This window comes from Talpa europaea, assembly GCF_964194135.1.
Source record: "Talpa europaea genome assembly, chromosome: 4".
Taxonomy (NCBI): Eukaryota; Metazoa; Chordata; class Mammalia; order Eulipotyphla; family Talpidae; genus Talpa; species Talpa europaea.
In genome coordinates, this window is record NC_140070.1 from 92,915,668 (window position 1) to 92,936,756 (window position 21,089).

General features: G+C 37.6%; 1 protein-coding gene across 1 annotated transcript; it reads left to right on the top strand.

Moving 5' to 3' along the window:
- Positions 1-4,590: 4,590 nt before the first annotated feature.
- LOC311170272 (uncharacterized protein C3orf85) lies at positions 4,591-20,271 on the top strand (the record flags this gene model as incomplete). The annotated part of the gene is made up of 3 exons (XM_084232653.1): positions 4,591-4,639; positions 16,937-17,066; positions 20,151-20,271. 3 exons carry the CDS (start codon positions 4,591-4,593, stop codon positions 20,269-20,271), a joined length of 300 nt encoding a protein of 99 aa, XP_084088779.1.
- Positions 20,272-21,089: the final 818 nt, after the last annotated feature.

Below are 21,089 nucleotides of genomic sequence, written 5' to 3' on the forward strand. Positions count from 1 at the left end.
TTTCTTTGCTTTTAGTTTAGTGAAGCATGGAAGACTTAGAAAAAGACAGACCGCATTTTGATAGTGAGCCAACTGGGCAGGGTCCCTTGATAGTTCTGTGCTCTGTAAACTAGCTAGCATATTGCTGATGCTCAATAAATGTCACATATTGTCAACCATCAATTATTCAGGGTATAATGAGGAAAATGTCTTGGCATGCATTACCTCAAAACTTAATCAAGAAATCCTGTGATTCAACATCATATCATAAAACAGATTGGCGTTTTTAAACTGTTAGTTGCATATTTTTATATTAATGACATCTTTAAATTCTCTGATATGCTTATAGTGGCAATCAATAAAAAAAAATCACTGAAATTATTGAATATAGTACCATAAAGAATTCTGAAAGTAGGCCAGTGCAGTATTTACAAATGTTCTTCGCATATGATGTCTGACTGATGTATCCTGACATCCAGGCCCCTTGCCCTATGTCCATTCTCTTTCCTTTCCTGCAAGTTCTTCTTCCCCAACTGGATTTGTTTCATAAATACTCCAGCACTCCTCACTGAAAAATTTTACCTAAAATTATCTCCTCCCACACAAGAAACAATGTTTGATATGCCTTTGAAACTTTAGAACTTGGGCCAATATATTTCAAATGTGTTTAAAATGGATAGATTTTGAAAAATACCTTTAACAAAGGATGTGCCCAATAAATAGTTGTTGAATGAGTGACTAATACCTAAAGGTTAATTCAGTAAATTCCCCCCACTGTCTACCTTTTGTATTCTTATGTGGTGTATATACAAATTTATAAATAAATAGAGAGGAGATGGAAGTTCTGAGTCATCTGTATGGCATAGAACTTAAGATGAAAATGAACCCACAAATAATGAGGAGCCCCCTCTTCCTCAAATAAGGTAGAATCATTTCAATGTTTCAAAGACCTTATGTTACCTATATCTAGTAAAAGAGAAATCTATTATGCAAGTCCTGAAACTACACTTCCAAACCACAATGAACCTGCCATTCAAACTGCAATCAATCTTTTCATCTTTAGCAACCACACCAAAAATGAACAAAACAGAATACATTTCTCCAACATTTTAGCTCACTTCCCCAAATCGAGCAGCTCCCACTGATGATATATGGTGGGTGGAGGCCCTCTCTCATAGGGCAACAGAACGGAAACCTCATTTGTCACAATGGTAAAAGGGGTATCATGTACTGAGTGGAGGGGAAAGACTAAAGAGAGAGCATACCTTCTGTTTTCCTCAGTAAGTCTCTATTTTATGCAAAATTGAGAAAAAGTTCATTTCCAACGTAAAATAGTACCCCAAACAGTAATTCAAATACAGTTTCTGCACCATACCAGCTGAGTCTAACATTTTGTGCTACTTTCTGCATGTAGCATAAGAATTTATAGAAATTCTTATTCATTCTTATGATGCAGCTGCTGTGTCATTATTCATATATGCCAATAATGGGATATTCCTTCTAAGGAAAGAAATTGCACCCCAAAATAGTTTGATCTGATAATGATGTTAGACTCTATTTTATTATATGAACTATAACAAACCCATCTGCAGTCAGTTTAAAACCATCAGTTTAAGACTGACCCCTTTACTTGGAGCTCTGGCAAAATGTCGTTGTCATGTAGCAACTCATGAGAATCTCAAATAGTTCACAAAAGTAAGTTTGCCTCCAGCTTATTTTCAATAGGTTGAATGCTGTTGAAAGTATAGTACACTGTTCATAAGGGTTAGTATCCTAACTTCCTCCAACGTGTTGGCTTACTCCTCCACCTTTTACTGATGCTTATGTCATTATCTCATGCCAGGCTGCACCATGCCCTCCATCACTTCTTATCAGAATGCTATAAAAGAACACGGCATTCTACAAAGCTTTGCAGTTAATTGGATCTGATAATATTCATGGTATGACTCAGAACAGAAACTAAGTTCGGCTGCTCCTTTTTTTTTAATTTTTTTTTCATAATATTGGACCCTATTTCACACATTTTTCTCCCAACATTTATATTTCACTGATATGGAAGAGACCATAGGAGCTTACCAAGGTCTACCATATCATATTAAAGTAATAATTTCTAAGTATAAAGCATCAAAGTTGCAAACAGAGTTGCAAAGTCTGTTGATGAGTTTCATTAATTCATGGCACTGAATCGATCTGTTTTTAAAAGTCAGAAATTCCAATTTCCTTTCAAAGAGTATTTGTGTGTTTTTATAATTAAGAGTGCCAATTTTCATGGATCCGACTTTTTTCTTTTGTGGATCATAAGAAGAGATAAGCTCTGAGGAACACTATTTAAAACCTGAAACAACATAAAAACAAAACTGCTTCAAGTAATGAAAAAGTGTTTTTTCTTTGATTTTCTTTAGATTTCTCAAGTCTACCATTTGCATATGTGTATCTGTCCACTGAGTAAAAAAAAATAAGGGGGAGATTTACAGAACGGTGGTACTAACTTTCACACCAAGATTTCACAACATCTGGGATAGTCTGCCAAAATTTTGTTATGCTTACTTCCAGGTGTCTGTCTTCCTAAGACTTTCATCAGTAATTAGAGGCATACCTCCAACTCAGGTAGATCCAAGTTTCTAAGCACCCTCCATAATTCAAAGCTATTAACAGAAAGTTGTCTTCCACTGCTGTTCTATCTCTATACCTACTTGTTGCAGATTGAATAGCAGATGCATAATTTGCCATTAAGAATAAATCTGTATGATGATGAATTTATTCAGCTATTTAGTTAACTGTTAATCATGCCACTAAAAAGTTAACTGTTTGAAAAAAAATCAAAGGGGAAAAAGTTTTCTGGCTTTATTCATTCTCTTATTGAAAACAAACAAAAAAAATTTTACCATTCAGTTAAACACTCCTTTGCATTTAATATCACTTTTTAAAAAAGATTTATTTATTTATGCATATAAGAACTGGGGTATAGGGCCTCCCCGATGGCGCAGCGGTTGAGCGCTGGGTTGCGAAGCTGCCCGCGGCCTCTGCGGCGCCAGTTCGATCCCCGGCTGCTCCCTGGCCACCGGAGGAGGGTCCCACATGGCGCGCAGACCTCTCCTGCCGCCCGCTGCTCCCCTCAGCAGTGTACTTCGGTCCTTCTGCCTGCTCTGCTCCCCACTCTGGCTCTGGTGAATTCTCTCACCCTCCCGCGCTTCTGACTGTACCCAGTGCTTGTATAAATAAATAAATAAATCTTAAAAAAAAGAATTTTAGAAAAAAAAAAAAAGAACTGGGGTATAGGCCAGAGATGTGGGGGGTGAGAGGATTCACCAAGACAGAGTGGGAAACAGAATAAGCAGACAGACTGAAATACACTGCTAAGGGGAGCAGCGGGCGAGTCAGGAGTGGTCTGCTGCACCCTGTGGGCAGCTCCATGGCCAGGGATCGAACTCGTGCTGCAGTGGCTACGGATAGCTTCATAAGTTGCGTTTTAACCCCTTGTGCCACCAGGGAAGCCCAATATCACTTTTTAATGAGATGTTGAATCATACCAATTTGTAAGAAACAATAGAGAGATCCTGTGTGTCCTTCACCCAGTTACCCCCATGATTAACATGCTGCAAAACTGTAACACAGTCATCATGTTGGCTTTGGCATAATCTACGGTTCACACTCCCAATCAGACCATATGTGTTCATTTTATATGAGCTTTATATGTATTCATGTGTGTGAGAAAGGAGGTATATTGCGATGTATGTAATTTTATCATGTTTATGTTCACAGGTGCATCACCACAGCCAAGTTTCATAACAGTTTCATCTCCACAGGGGTCTGTCATTGGCCTTTTATAACCATACCTACCTCCCATCCAATACCTAATTCCCAGCAACTACTTATATGTTCTTTATTTCTATAATTCTGTCATTTCAAGGAGGTTATGTAAATGAGGTCATATGGGTATTTAATTATTTGGGATTGGCTTATTTAACTCAGAATACCCTTAAAGAGTCTTCTAGGTTGTTCTGTCTATCAAGTTTTATTATGTTATTTTTTTCTGAGTAGTAATCCATGGTGAAGATGTACCTCAATTTGTTTAACATTCAGCTGTTGGAAGGACATTTGGATTGTTTCCAGTTTTTTCCCTATTACTAACAAAGCTGTTATGAATATTTTATACAGTTTTTTTTAGTATGAATATAAGTTTTTACTTATCTGATATAAAGTCATAAAATTGCTAGGTTGTATAGTAATAGTGTGATTAGATTTATAAGAACTGTCAAACTGTTTTTGCAAAGTCACAAGCATTTTATATTCCCACCAGCAATGTATGTGTGATCCATTTTTCCCACCTTTTTTTCATTTTAACATTAGTCTGTGTGAACAGTACAATTGGTAAACAAATACATGCATGGCCCATATAGGATAGCCTGTAAAAAAGTCAATCCATAAAGTCCAAAGGGTAAAAAGGCAGAAGTTATATAAAAACGTCATCTCAAGCAACAGTCTCTCTGACTTGTCTCAGCTGATAGGAAATCCGGGTATGCAGCAAATGCTTTATACCTCTGGAAGGTTCCTGATGGGCACTGTTACATTTAAATTAAAAAATATTTTTTTTCTTTCCAAACCAGGATCATGGCCTATAAAATGCTTCAAGTGGTCTTGTGTTCAACACTGCTTATAGGTAAGAGCCTATTTCTTTTTTATCTTGTCTTTTAAGACTCTTAGGTTGATGACCCCTTTTGACTTTAAAGAAATGAACAAATATGTTTTATCCAAGACTAACACTAAAGCACTGGGGAAATGAAACTATTATGTCATGCTGTTTTGAACATGTTAGTGTTAACTATTTTTGTGTGTGATTTAATTCTTAATTATGTATTAACATATTAAATGTTACTGTTGCTAAGAAGTCTTAATGCTGCCTCCAAAGAAGTGCTCTGGTGTCCTTGAACAAAGAAAAATTTTAAATGCCTTTTTGAAACTGTAATACTTACATTGTACTATTATGTGAAGACCTCAAGGTACCTTGAGAGTGTGAATTCATTAACCCGTAGGGCAAGCTATAGCTCAGAAAAGTGGTGTTTTAAAGACAGATCAAGGAAGTCACTGAAGGCTAGATGATTTGCTACCAAACTGACCCAGTAACTTAGTGACTTATATCTGTATTGAACCAAGAGGTCATTTGTTTTACTTGTAACCAAAACCGAAAATACTTACAAAGTATTAATTATTTTAATAGTTTCATCTCTACAATTTATTAACAATTCAGAGGAAGAAGCTTAAATCTGAAACACCAATGTCTTTAAAACACCAATTTCTACTTTAAGATAAGCTTGAGACCTTTGCAAAAAAATATACATAGACATATATTTTGCCTGAGGCACATACACAGAAATAAAAAAGTAGGCAGATATAGGATATTAATCAAGATATATGTGTATACATGTGCATATATAATTAGCCTTTTTATTCTTAAGCATATGAATAATTTTAATAGGGAATTTTAATCATTAGCCCTTCTGGTTCTTGTTATTGAGCCCACTAGTTCCATGTTTGCCAATCTGCCCTTCTGTTCCTAAGCCCAGCTCAATTTAAAAAATAAAAAACTTAATCATTAATATTACTTTTGCATTTGGGATATTTTAAAATAAATGATTTAGCAAGTTTTAGCCAAGTTATTTTTAGCAGTTATTCAGGAATATACAATCGCACTCAGTTACTACCCATACCTCTAGATAAAGAAAACTGGGCTGGCTCAGTTTGAGTGTTTGAAGGGCACACTGTAAAGTAAAATCAAGTATTGTTACAATCCATCAGCTACTACTTTGCCCTGACTGCTGATCCATGCAGTTGTCCTCAGAGTGGGTGATGGTGGGTGACTGCAAGGCTAAAAGCACTGTGGCTGGTTCACATTCATCTATGAGCACTGCAGGGTCAAAAATATCTGGCAAGAGGAAAATGGCTCTACTTTTATAGTCTTTCTTAAGAAACCATTTTGAATTAACTCTAACTCCAGCTGAAATACAAATAAGACTATCTACAAAGACAACTGGTTTGATTGACTTCACTATAAAAATAAATAAAAATATATACTTGAAGTTCTTGAAATAATAAGTTGAGGACTAGAATTGAAGAACAGGGGAACACAGTCACTGCTGGTCTAAGGAAAGATGCCTTTACTGTTTATGAATTAAAGAGACTAGAGTCTAAAAATCAGCTTGATTTGCTACAATAACTGGTTTAACTGAATTTCCTAAATCTTTAGCTCTAAAAAAGGCTATAATAGGTGAATCAACTTTTTGGCTACCCTCTCTCCACTTTTCATTTAAGAATGTAGCCTATTCGGGCCTCCCCAGTGGTGCAGTGGTTGAGCTCTGGGTTGCCAGGCTGCCCGCAGCCTCTGCAGCACCAGTTCGATCCCCGGCCACCAGGAGAGGGTCCCACATGGCGTGCAGACCTCTTTTGCCGCCCGATGCTCCCCTCAGCAGTGTACTTCATCTGTCTGCCTGTTCTGCTCTGGCTCTGGTGAATTCTCTCACCTTCCCACACTTCTGACTGTACCCAGTGCTTGTATAAATAAATAAATAAATCTTTAAAAAAAAAAAAAGAATGTAGCCTATTCATCTTCATATCCCTTCGGCTTATTGAAAGAGAACAACCATTTTTAAGTTTGTTTGCTTTTATTATTTGAACAAATTTTCTCTGTTGCAGATTAGTTGCCTAACAAATTACTTTTGTCTAGAATTTAATTTGAAGTAAGTTGGGAAAATATCTCATTATCCATTTTCCTAATGGGGATACTGAATCCAAAATGATGAAGAGTCTTACTCAAGTTATTTTATTTATGAGCAGAGTCCCCAAATTATTTTATTATTGATTTTCTCAAAATAGTAAATTAAACATATTGTAACTAATGATTCTGGCCAGAGAATTAGATGTTTAAGTGTTATGATTTGATTAAAAACCAAAACAACCTTCTCTTTTGTACTTAGATCAAGAATTGCCGTCTCCTATAATAAAATAGCAAATATTAATGTTATTCTAAGTCTTTATGATACATCAAGGGATTTCCATGTTACCTTTGTTTACCTCTCATAATCACTAAAAATAGGTGTGATGTTTCCTGTTTTACAAAGAGGAAACTGATGCTTAGAGAAGTTAAATGACTAAACTACACAGTTAATCCATGGTGAAAGCTAGATACACATCCAAAGTCTACAGCCAGATCTTCTAAGAACAAAATTCCACAAATTATCCCCTCTGGCACTGCAACCCTAGACATAGAATATGCAGATACAGGTCAGGCAACAGAGCATGTAGTAAGATCTCCTGAAAAAGTAATAGAGCCAATACTGTAGCCGTTGGTGCTACAAGAAAAGGGCAGATGTTAGGGAGCATGCAACTTTTTCGAGAAAGGTCAGTCCAGGACATAACCAAGGACCATCTATGACAGTTTCTAACTGTACTGAGGATAGAGAGAAGTCAATCCTAAATGCAACATGATCTACCTCAGCAGTGTACTTACAAAAATCTAACAGTCCCATTCCATATAAGGAGGAAATATGAAAAATACACATATTTGGAAAATGTTCCACTGCGTAAGTTAACCAATCCTTGTTGTTTACCCACAGATAAACTATTGGGGGGGAGGGGTTCATGTCTATTACTGTTGACTTGTGATCCATAAAATGCAGTATGTCTTCTGGTTTTAGCCAGGAAAAAATACACAGACAGCCTTTGACATGTTTCTTTATTATAGTCTCTGCTCTTATTTTTCACTCCACAGTTAGTAACCAAGACCAATTTATCACGAAAGGTATTTTTGGTTTTGGTGGTTTGTTGTTTTTTGTTTTTTATAAGAATCCGTATTTCCTTCCTCATGACTCTGTCAGCACCTTTATTCCCTCTCTCTTTGCCTTCTCTGCCATAAAAAAGAATGGTCCTGCAATCTTTCAGCTCCTTGGAGACTCTGTATTCTCTAACATAGTTTTAATTTATATGATTCTGTTCTTAATTTTACCTACTCACTTTGGCTTAAGACTGACTGATGCTCTCAAGAGAGTGGGTAGGGCCTCCCTGATGTTGCAAGGGGTTAAGCACCACACTATGAAGCAACCCACAGCCTCCGCAATATGAGTTCAATCCCCGGCCAGCCAGGGAGCAACCCACATGGTGCAGCAGATCTCTCCTGTCTCACCCGCTGCTCCCCTCGACAGTGTATTTCAGTCAGTCTGCCTGTTCTGCTCCCCACTCTGTCTCTGATGAATCCTCTCACCCCCCACATCTCTGGCCTGTACCCCAGCTCATATATGCATAAATAAATAAGCCTTCAGAAAAAATTAAAAAAAAAAAAGTGGGTGGTAAGAATTAACTGGGAAATGACTTGATTGGTGAAAAAATGTCATTGCCTATAACTAGATTCACTGCGTTCTGGATGATGTGAGGAAATTTCTAGCCACATGGGGTTGAGAATCTCATCAACCCCTTTTGGGTCACTACTGAATCATTAAAAAATGCTGCCATTCATGAGTTACAAATTTCTCTATCCATAGATTAAAAACTAATAAAAGATCTGCCAGCTTCAACAGTATATCCCAGGGAATTATGTGGCCATGTGAGTGTATATGGGGTGTATTTGTGTTGAAAGCAGGTTAAACAGACTGAAGTTAAACTCAAGTGACACCAGTTTGTTTCCTTTTCAAAGTACTCAACATATCAGCAATTGTAACGTCAATAAATCCGAAGTTCCTAAGTTAAAAGTTCAGTTACAAAGACATTTTATTAACAGACAGTTGAACACAATGATGAGGATTTGAGAGCTGGCCTCACAGTTTAGTTCCTCTTTCTTTTTCCCCAGTTGACTTTCACTGACTGTCCTGCCTCCTCTCTTTTATTTGCCCTATTTGCCCTCTTACCATAGCTTTCCCCCTTCTGTAACTCTTGTAATTGCTCTTTTTCTCTTCCATTGACTTATTTTCTTGATTTCTCTCTCCTTTCTTATTTTTTCATCCACACATTTTTTTCTTTCACAACCCAAATTTCTTCTCTCCTATTCTCTCTTTCTTTAACTAATGTTAACCTGAATTACAACAAAGTGAGAGATGCACTGAACTAAATACAACGTTTCCAACTTTCACCATAAATTTCTGGATGAGTAATAAAAGTTTAGAGTGGAAAGAAAAAAGTAAACTACATCATTATTTATAAAGAACATTGTTAACTCAACACAAAGAATAAGATATTCAAGTTTAAAAAATATGAACCTCACAATATTATAATTTCCCCTACATTAGAGATACCTGAAAATGTTACACTGCCAAGAAATCTGTACATTCTTTTCTCCTGATCTTCCTTTGTACTTAATCACTCGTGAACATTTACATATTATTTCAGCACTTAATTTATGTGCATACAAAATCACCTGAGCACTTTTTCCTATTTTTTTTTTAAGACAAACATTTAAGGGCAAGGACTAAAATGTAAGCTGATAAAAATAGCAAATCATTAATGTAATTCTTTGATTCCTTATATTGAGTGCCAAGTGCTTTATTTTCAGTATCACATGCCCAAATAATTTTGAGCTTGTGGGTAGTCTATTCATCTCCAGGACCAGGTATCAGGTAATACTACAAATGTCAGCATCACCCAGCCATTAAAGGAAACAGCTAGTTGTGGACCTATGCTGTGATCTGCCAGACATGCTGTGCTTTCTGTCCCCCTGAATCCCACCATGCTTATCTCATGGACATAAGAATGTTGAAGGTTACATAAGTGAAGGAATTCACAGTCATGTCTGTCCTGGGTGGCATGCTCCCACTGGTTGAAGTGCCCTGGTTTGCAGTCAAATGCTCTATCCCTGTGAAGTGCCCTGGTTTGTTTCCCCCCACCCACTCACCCTGTTTCTTGGGCTCTTAGACAACAGACCTATTGGGTTCTCTAGGTCACCTTTCAACAAGTAGCAGTTCCCTCCCTTCCTTGTCCTGGTTTTGATCAAGTGGAGATATAAACCAAAGATGATGGTGGAACACTATCTATTTTCTCTTAACTGAGAAAAGTTATAAATATGTAGCACAGTATAAGTGCATGAAGGGCCTGATAAGTTAGCCCCAGGATTTAGCAATTTTCAGATACAATTGCAGGTTGCATAACCAGAAGAAAAAAATGTGTCCTCCAAGAACAGTTCACTCTCAAGAGGAAGAAAGAGCAGCTAGCTGGACCAGACAAGTTATGCTTCTAGCACTTACTAATTAAATAAAGCCCCTCCCCTTCCGAGGGGCAGAGTATACTAAGGGGAAATCAGAAGTCTGGGGTTACTCTAAATGAGCTCCGGGTATATAGAAGAAAACAGGAGTCTGCCATTAGGCGCTCCCTTTTAATTTTGTATCTTAAAAGGCACATTAGGCTTTCTGATCTTATTAGTGCATAGGTTCCTACAAGTATAATTTCATGGTCATGTGCATAGTCTATAGTCATTTCTTCCCCATCAAATTTAAAGACTCCTTTTCAATCCTCTCTGAGTGATGGCAATACAGAGAGCCCCTCTGATTCCAATCATACAGCTTTTGTTACTTCCACACTCTCCTCAGCAGCCCAAGATGGGTACTCATCTCTCTGTGTAATGAGAATACATTTTGCCTTAACTGATGACTTCTTTTTCCCTGATTACTGTCTGTCTCAGGGCTAAATTTCTCAGCATGTAAGTTCCTTGAAGACAGGAGAGTTGTTCCCACTGAGTACATTTGATTATGTTCCTGATGGTATAATACTATACAGGGAAAGTAATTTTTGTTTAATGACCAATTTATTAAGGATATATTTCAGTTTAAGATATTAGTGTTAGAAGAGACATTAGAGGGCCTCCCTGGTGGCGCAGGGGGTTGAGTGCAGCACTGTGAAGCTGTCCACAGCTTCTGCTGGTTTGATGCGGCTGCAGAGCAACCCATATGGCACAGCAGACCTCTCCTGTCTCACCTGCTGCTCCCCTCAGCAGTGTATTTCAGTCAGTCTGCCTGTTCAGTTCCCCACCCTGTCTCTGGTGAATCCTCTCACCCTCCCACACATCTGGCCTGTACCCCGGTTCTTGTATAAATAAATAAATCTTTTTTTAAAAAAAAGCAACATTAGAGATCATACAGCCTGACCTTGTTTTACAGAGCAGAAAATGGTGATGCAGGAATAAGAAGCAGGTTGGTAAACTAACTAGTCTCTGGCTGGGTAAGGATAAGACTCTAGATCTCTGATCCTTCTTGGCTTGATTGGAGAGAGCTACTATTAACATATCTCCATATTCTCAAGCAAACTCTATTTCTACCATATAGTATTTTTTGCAGAAGGTATCTGAGAAATGTTTAGGATATAACTAAACTCACAGGTCCAATTAAAACTGACTATGATATAGGATGAAAGGAAGGGGAGTATGTTGGGAGTTGGAAAGAAAGGATGATATTTTTCATAGCTTACTATTGTAAAGCTTAAAAAGGGCATTAGCTTGGACGCTACTGCCTACATTTAAGAAAACACCCATTTAAAAATCAACAAAGCAATAAAACTTGGGGTTCAGTTTTCCAACCCCAGCAGTATTACATACACTTATAAACTCAAAACTTTGATATTGTTCTCACTAACTTTCAAGGTTGATCAGGCAGAATGAAAAGGGGAGGAGAAATTTCTCGAGCAGAGAGGATAATAGCATGCCCTTCTACATTACCTACATTTTATTTCCAGCTCTGACATTGACTTACTATGTGACCTTGAGTGAGTCATTTCATCTTTGTGTGTCAATTTTCTCATTGTAAAGTAGGATAATAAATACTACTTTCTCTCTCTCTCGGGTGATGTTATTATCACCATCAATTAATATTTATCCATGCTTGCTGGGCGCATAAAATTGAGGTAGGTGCTTCTAGGGTTGGGAGGGCGGTGTATCTGGGGGAAGAGAGTACATCAGAGAACATTATCTATGAACAAAAAAATAGAAGATTTACAAAAGACAGAATTATCAGAACTTAAGTAGTTATGGCATATATTTTTAAGCATGTTTGTCTGCCAAGGTTTATGAAAAAGCTCTTTTTATCTCCCAGCGATTATACAATGCACTAGGATAATTATGGTACAGATTATTGGTTTTACTTTTAGATGACTTAAAGTACCACTATCTTAAGCAATTATTGTACTTTATCTGGCTGTGAATTATATCTTGAGCAGAATTTATTCAGCAATATTTAGTAGAAACTGATGGCATTGGATCTACTTTGCAGAGCCACTGGCTTTATTTTCAAAAACACCTTTTAGCACAGTAAGTTCCATTAAATAGGTAAAACTGTAACTAACAAACACCTTTTTTTTCCAAAAGAATAAAGAGAAATATGAAAAGGCACCTAGTAACACATTCTAGATAAAAATCAAAACTTCAGTGTAGGCCCATCCATAGGAGTCATCCCAAATGAATGACAGTTCTATATTCTCTTCAGCTCATTTCTGCTTCCCATACCTGTTGTCACTTACCCAACTCACACCCTACTTATGTCTCGTCTCTTGGGGACCATCAGAGGAGCCCACTCCCACCCCTGTCTCTCACTCTGCTCTCTTCCTTTTATCATCTGTTCTACCCAACCCCAACAAAGGATTTTCAAAAGTAAATCTGTGTTGTATAAATAAAATGTTGGCATATACATACATTTTACTCAGCCTTTAGAAGGAATGAAATGCTGACATATGCTACAAACCTTGAAGACATTATACTAAGTGAAATAAGTAGACACAAAAGGAAAATTACTGTCTGATTCCTATTACCACTTATATGAGCTACCTAAAATAAGCACATTCATAGAGACAGAGAGTAAATCATAGCTACCAGTAGCTAGAGGAGAGGGTAGTGGGAGTTATTTTTTAGAGAATGTAGTTTCTATTTAGAATGACGAAAAAGTTCTTGTGATAGTAGGGGTGGTTGTGCAACTATATGAATATATTGATGCCACTGAATTACACAATTATAAATGGTTAAAATAAGTCATATATATTTTTATGAGAAAACAAGTATTTTAAAAACAAATCTAATCTTAGTTTGCTTGATCAGAAATGTTATTTACAAAATAAAGATCAAACTCCTTGATATGACTGTGATAGGCCTTCAGAATTCACTTGCAGTTTATCTTTCCAACACTGTTATTTCTCACTGCTATACACCTCAACCCTACCTTCAATCACGTTGGCCAAATGAAGGTTACTGAACCTGAGCTCTACTTTGCTCCTCTGTTTCTTGATTCTCCAATCTTCAGCATAAAAATCACATTCTTTGCTTCAACTTCCTTCTTTTTTTAAAAAAAAGATTTATTTTTATTTATACAAAGCACTGGGGTACAGGTTAGAGGCACTGGAGAGTGAGAGGATTCACCAGAGACAGAGCAGGGAGCAGATTAGGCAGACGGACTGAAGTACACTGCTAAGGGGAGCAGCAGGCGAGCCAGGAGAGGTCTGCCTTGCCATGTGGGTATCTCCCCGGCAGGCAGGGAATAGAACAGCACTGCAGAGGCTGTAGACAGTTTCACAGCGCTGCGCTCAATCCACTGCACCACTGGGGAGGTCCTCAACTTCCTTCCTCTTAATAGTGGAAACTGTGATACTTAACTCAAAGCCAGCAGCTCTTGGAATGAGGCCTCCATTCCAAAGTCAGAGTTAATGACTAGCCCTTAGGATGGAACCTGCTAGAACATTTTCCCATAACTATTTGTGAACTCTGAATATGAGTTCCTTGGTGACAAGAGTTACTGTTTTTATTTGCTTTTTCATGCAATGATGATTATCAGTGCAGGGACAGTGGAGGTCTTACTGCACAAAATTTGCATAACCCTGAGAATGAGTCCCTGTTAAATTTTATGACCTTGTTGCCTTATCTAAGTCTTAACTCTTGTAATTAACAGCTTACCTTGCCATTAGTAGGTGCTTATAACACATTGTATTAGTTAGTCACTACTATATAAATACTACAAAATGTCCCCAAATCTAAATAAAGTAGTAAACATATTACTTTACTGCTTCTGAGGGTCAGGAATTTGGGAGTGGATTAGGATGGCAATTCTGATACAGAATCTCACATCTCACATGAGGTCACAGTAAAAATGTCTGGGGGTGTAGTCATCTGAATGTTTGACTAAAGTTAAAGCATTAGGTTCCCAGGGAGTTCACATACATGGCTATTATTGAAAGGCTTTAGCTCCTTGGTGTATGAACTTCTCCCTCAGGGTTACCTGAGTGTTCTTACAACATGCCAGCAAGTGATCCAAGAGATGGGCAACCCAGAAGTTGCAATATATTTTATGTCCTAGCCATAGAAATTGTACTGTCATTCCTCTATCATCCAATATTTACACAGGTCAGTTCTACTAAATGATAGAAGGGACCAGAAAGGACAGAAATACCCAGCATAGTGATTTGGGGGAAAGGGCAATCTTAGAGGACAGCTTCCACAGACATGCTAGTTTGATTATGTTGAATTAGATTACCTAGCAGCAGGCAGTATTACTTCTGGCATCTGTTACATCTTGTGAAGTTGACTTTTGTCTTTTATTTTTAAATCATTGAATTGCTAATATTTTTAATGGAGAATATATCTGAGTTATTTTTCTATCCCCTATTGGCATTACCATCTTTTGTACACAGCGGTAACATGATTGATGTATAATATTCAGAGAGATTGTCATTTACAACAAGTACCTGTTTAGAACTAGAGCTTACTCGGTTGACAAATTAAACTAGAAATAATAGAGCTAAAAGCTATAACTCTACTTGCACTCATTTGCAAGCTTGGAAAAGCATAAAATTACAGTAGTAGTAGTAGTATAGTAGTGGTGGTGGTGGTGGTAGTGGTACTAGTAGTATCAGTTGTAGTTGTATCTGCCTCCAGCATTCCTGTCTTAGTCTTACATACAGTGACTCTGAAAGAAAAATTCCATCTTCCCTTCACACTAACTGTGTGATCTTAAACATATTTAACTTTTCTGTGACTTAGTTCCCTTGTATGTAAAGTAGAATTACTGACAGTACTATTTTTTAGGCTTGTTGTAAGTATTAAATAAGGTGATTCAGGAAAATTATTTAGCACAATACTCAATAAATGTTTATTATTGTTACCATTTTTTTTTAAAGATTTATTTATTTATTTATACAAGCACTGGGTACAGTCAGAAGCATGGGAGGGTGAGAGAATTCACCAGAGCCAGAGTGGGGAACAGAACAGGCAGTCTGATGAAATACACTGCTGAGGGGTGCAGCGGGTGCGGCAGGAGAGGTCTGCGCGCCATGTGGGACCCTCGCCAGCGGCCGGGGATCAAATCCGCGCTGCAGAGGCTGCAGGCAGCTTCGCAGCCCAGCCCTCAACCACTGTGCCACTGGGGAGACCCTATTGTTACTGTTATAACTATTTAATACTGTTATCTAGGCATATCTAACCATCATATCTAGCCATTGATCTGATAAATTCCCAGTGTAACACTTGGCTCTCATCATTCCTTCTGCATAAAATTTTGGCAAATTTTAAAATTTTTCTAAGCTCTAGATTTCTTGTACTCACTTTTCCAAACAATAATGATTATCAGAACAGGGACAGTGAAGGGCTTACTGCACAAAATTTGCATAACCCTGAGAATGAGTCCCCACTTCTATTTATGGCCTTCTTGCCTTATCTGAGTCTCAATTTGGGTAATTAACAGTTACCCTTCTTTCATCTTCAATAATTAGATGATGTCCTTGACCATGAGAATATCTACTTATACCCCAGTTCCCTAATACCCTTTAGCAGCACCTTCTCCTAAACACTTTTAGTACAATCAAATCCTTTGTTGCCTTGTTTTGGTTTATATATTTGATCTTTCATCCCAATTAAAAAGAAATTCTCTATAAATGGCTTCATGTCTTATAACTCACTGACACCTTGGTCCATACAGAATATTAGACAACTCAGGCCTGTTAATAATTAAGCTGTAGAGCATCTAACATAATGTTACTAACGAGATTCTGTAATACAGTCACGTGTGGTTTAACAACAGAGATTCATTCTAAGCAATGTCATTAGTGATTTCATCATTGGATGAAATTACATAGAATACAATTAACAAACCTAGATGGTATACAGCTAAGCTATATGGTAGATCAATTGGGACCACAGTCATAGATCGGATCTGTCATTGACTAAAACGTCGCTAAGCCATGTATGACTGTAAATGCTTCTTTATCTCAAGCAATGAAGAGATTATACTGTTAGCACATTTGGGTTAGGGATGTGCTTTTTATTGATTCAAATTACAACTCTGAACATGACTTTGTTTTGTTGAGGAATGAAACCTTAATATGTACTGCTGAAATTCAACATCCTAAAATGTTACCATTTATTAAATTTTTCTTAATCTGGCATGTAAAGGAGATAGAAATATAAGCCTGTTAATTTCAATGATGAATTTAACAATACTAAACATTTGAACCACAATGCCAGATTTGGGATCAGTCTACTTCAGGCTGAAAGATTTGTTCTATTCTGCAAGGTTAAGAAAGCAAGAATAAAATTTTTGACTGCCTGGTTTGAACCCGGTTATTTATAGTTAATTATGTGTGCAATCCTTATAGTAATCACATCATTGTATTTCTTTATATGAAAGAAAACTAGAGCTTAGAGAAATTGAAAAATTAATCCAAAAAGTGATAAAGCTGGAATTTGAGTCCAGGTCTGTAAGCTCCTGTGCATATACATAAGTTCTGAAATCCCCATTCATCATATAGCACTGGCTTTCATACTGTACTATATATCACCAAAGGTGGTGACAGTAGAGACAGATTTGAGGATCACTCATCATTAACAGGGTATAGTTTTTCCAAAGTTTTAAGGCACCCATTTTCCCCAAAGACTATAGCTATGTTTCATTAAGAGGAACCATTAACATGTTAACTATTATTCTAAAAGATGCTATGCTCTTGGACTCAATTACAGGAGCCTTGGGAGCACCATTTTTGTTGGAAGACCCAGCAAACCAGTTCCTGCATCTCAAAAGACAAATACACTTGCAGGATTACGGGGACCCAGATCACAATGCAAATGTATGGGGAAACTGGCTGATCAGGTATTTGCATTAGAAACAAATGGTCCTTCACCATCAATTTTTAAAATAGATATCATATCAGCTGGTATGAACATCAGCAGCCCAACCCATGATTCCTTCTCTTTAGCTGTTCTATTCTTTCCTCCCCACAAAGTGACTTTTGCCTGACAAACTCCACCTTCTACTTTAAGACTAAGATCAAATGTTCCCTCCTTTCTAGATCTTCTCCATTCTTTCCAGGAAGGGATTTGTCCTTTCAGCATCTCTCACTATTGCATGCTCTTCACATGTGAATAGCTCTCAAAATGTCACATGGGAATTATTTCTTTTATGCATTCAACTTTCTTGCCTACACTATAAAAGTAAGGTATATGTCTTATTCATCAAGGTCATTATTCTCAGGACTTAGTGAAATGACTGCTATTGAGTCAAGTCACGGTAAATTATTACACATTTTGTTAGGTGGAAGGAAAAACTGTAGTTACATTTCAGTTCCCTGTTGGTTGTTCAACAGTCAATTTTCTTCTGTGACAATTATTCCAGCCTTTAATATCACTGCTTCATTTACTTGCCTTTTGCACATTTTCCTATTCATTTGTATGCTCTCTCTCAGAGAAATAAAAAAGAAATTTGCGTTAGCCAGTTTTATTCCATATAAACCTTTTTGATGGGAGAAACACTGAAATTTCAGGCCAAATGAAATTGCTGATTTTTTTTTACTTTTTTAAATTACTTTTTTACATCATTTTTTCATTTTTAAACAATATTTGCTTCCCCCCTCGCCCTCAGGTGTAGTCCCCATAGTTTCCTTCACCAATGCACCTGTGCACCATCACCTCAGTCCCCTGTGCTCCTTCCTCCTCCTCCCCTGCAGTATGTTTCTGACTTGTAATTGTCTGTTTTTGCTTTGTTGTGTTTTGCACTGTTATTATTTTTTTGCACTGATGTCTTATTTGGTTCCCCTATATTCCTGCTATAAGTGAAATCATCCGATATTTTTCTTTTTCCTTCTGGCTTATTTCACCGAGCACAATTCCTTCTAGTTCCATCCACATTGCAACAAATGGCATGAGTTTATCTTTGATTGCTGAACAATATTCCATTGTGTATATATGCCACATTGTGTATATATGCCAGCCATCTATTTTTGGGCATTTGGGTTGTTTCCAGGTTTTACCTATTGTAAATAGTGCTGCAATAAACATAGGTGTATAGGTGTTCTTTTGAATCAATGTTTTTGTGTCATTTGTGTAGATTCCTACTAGTGGAATTGCTGGGCCATATGGTAGCTCCATTTTTAGTAGACTAGGGAACTTCCAGATAGCTTTCCATAGTGGTTGGACCAGTTTGCACTCCCACCAGCAATGTAGGAGAGTTCCTTTTTCTCCACATCCTCACCAACATTTGTTGTTGCTTGTTTTTTTGATATGTGCCATTCTTACTGGTATAAGGTGGTATCTCAACGGTTTGTTTTTTTTTTTAAGCTGAATTGCTTTTTTTTTTTAAAGATTTATTTATTCATCTATCTATTTATTTATTTATTTATTTATACAAGTGCTGGGTACAGTCAGAAGCACGGGAGGGTGAGAGAATTCACCAGAGCCAGAGCGGGGAGCAGAGCAGGCAGAAGGACCGAAGTACACTGCTGAGGGGAGCAGCGGGCAGCAGGAGAGGTCTGTGCCATGTGGGACCCACCTCTGGTGGCCGGGATGCAGCCGGAGATCGAACCGGCGCTGCAGAGGCTGCGGGCAGCTTCGCAACCCAGCACTCAACTGCTGCGCCACCGGGGAGGCCCTCAATGGTGTTTTAATTTGCATTTCCCTGATGATAAGGGAATGTTGAACATTTTTTCATATGCCTGTTGGCCACTTTCATTTCTTCTTTGGAGAAATGTCTTTTAAGTTCTTCTGCCCCCTTTCTTGACTGGATTGTTTATTTTGTTTTTGTTGAGTCGTGTAAGTTCTTTGGATATCTTTGTGATCAGTTGACTGGAGTAAATTGCTGAATTATTTTAATATATAAATTATTCATAATTTCCCTCTTTAACAATTTAGTAATGTAGAAAATGAAGATGTATAACAAATTAATCCATTTCTTCACTTATTTGTTCTTTCTCTCTTTCCACAAATATTAGGTTCTCCTATCACCTGGCACAGGATTTTACAAAGTCAGGACAAAAAAATTGAATGTTATTGTTGTTCTGGAGCCTGGGCCCTCTCCTCAGTCTGCATGTCTGAGGTTTTTTTTTTAAAAAGGTTTATTTATGCATACAAGAACAGGGGTACAGGCCAGAGGTGTGGGGGGTGAGAGGGTTCACCAGAGACAGAGTGGGAAGCAGAACAGGTGGATCGACTGAAACACACTGCTGAGGGGAGCAGCAGGTGAGACAGGAGAGGTTTGCTGCGCCATGTGGGTATCTCCCTTGCCAGGGATCGAACGTGTGCTACAGTGGTTGCGGACACCCTCATAGTGCTACGTCTTAACCCTTTGTGCCTCCAGGGAGGCCCTGCATGTCTGAGTTGTTTTATTTTATTTTATTTTATATATTTTTACATCATTTTTCATTTTTGCACAATGTATGCATTTTTATCTTGGTTATAGTCCCCATACAATCCCACCCTGCCTTGTTTTGATGTGAGTTTTAACTGGTCCACCAGGACTGGCTTGTTTCTGCTTAGCATGCATTGATGAAAACCACCAGTTTGTATAATCCATCTAGTTTTATGGCTTTTTTTCCTCCAATAGACATCATTTAGAGGAACTGAAACAAGACACTCATTTATTTGACAAATTAAATAACAGACTGGAGGATTGTGCATTCTTCATGGAATTTTGAAATTTTTCAAGTACACTCCTGCCTATTATTGTAGACAAGTTCTTTAATCAACTGACAGATACTATAATGTAACCAGAGTCTCCCGCATTGTTTCATACCATATCCTCACAAACACCACAAAACATTTCAGTATTGAAATAAACAGATCGCTGAAGGTGTGAAACCAAATCTTATTTGGTACAATTCTTCCACTGTATTTCTGTCAATCTTATATGACCCTTTATTTGATCATCAGAATAACAGATATAACCTGTGTTCTACAAACTCAGAGATCATGACTTAAGTTTCCTTTCATTTCAGGCTCGTGAAACATGGACTAATTTGAAAACAAATGCACAATATTATCTGAATGTGAACACCTACACCATCGACAAGTCTACTGCCCCATAAATGTGCTTTACTTGTTAAACCAGGAAAGAAGAAATGGTGGAGCCAGCATGGCATCATACAAAAACCACAGGCTTCGGCGACTGGAGACAAATCCATGCCATTCACTAGATTATTTATTATGTCTGTCTCACAGAAGTGGTGAAAGGAGTAACTGAAAATTCACAGAAACCTAGAATTAGAAATTTCCAATAAATGGAAGCTTTTAAAACAAGAACTAAAGATAACAGTAATAGCATTTATCTAAAAATAGGCTTTTATAGAAAAAGGAAATCAAAAGCATAAAAGAGTATCATTAAAACTCTGTTCATAGCTCTTGCATTCTACTGTCTTCTTGAGAGAGTCTGTGCAATTTTTTTTAAGATTTATTTCACTTTATGCATACAAGAGCTGGGGTGTAGGCCAGAGGAGTGGTGAAGTGAGAGGATTCACCAGAGACAGAGTGGAGAGCAGAACAGGCAGACTGACTAAAAGACACTGCTGGGAGCAGTGGGCGAGAGAGGAGAGGTCTGCTGTGCCATGTGGGTTAGCTCCAAGGCCAGGATCTAACATACTGCAGAGACTACCAATGGCTTGATAGTGCTGAGACTTAACCTCTCGTGTCGCCAGGGAGGCCCTAGTTTGTGCAATTTTTAATTCAAGGAAGAGGAAGACTCAGATGAAGTTGGTCCTCTTCTCTTTTTCTTCAGTACTCATCACTTTTCTAAAGACAGTGTATTAAGAGCACGGTTTTTAAACTTCTATTCATCAAAGGTATACTGCTGAAGGTAGTAGAGAATAAGATCTTAACTCACTGAGGAGTAGACAATGACTACAAAGTT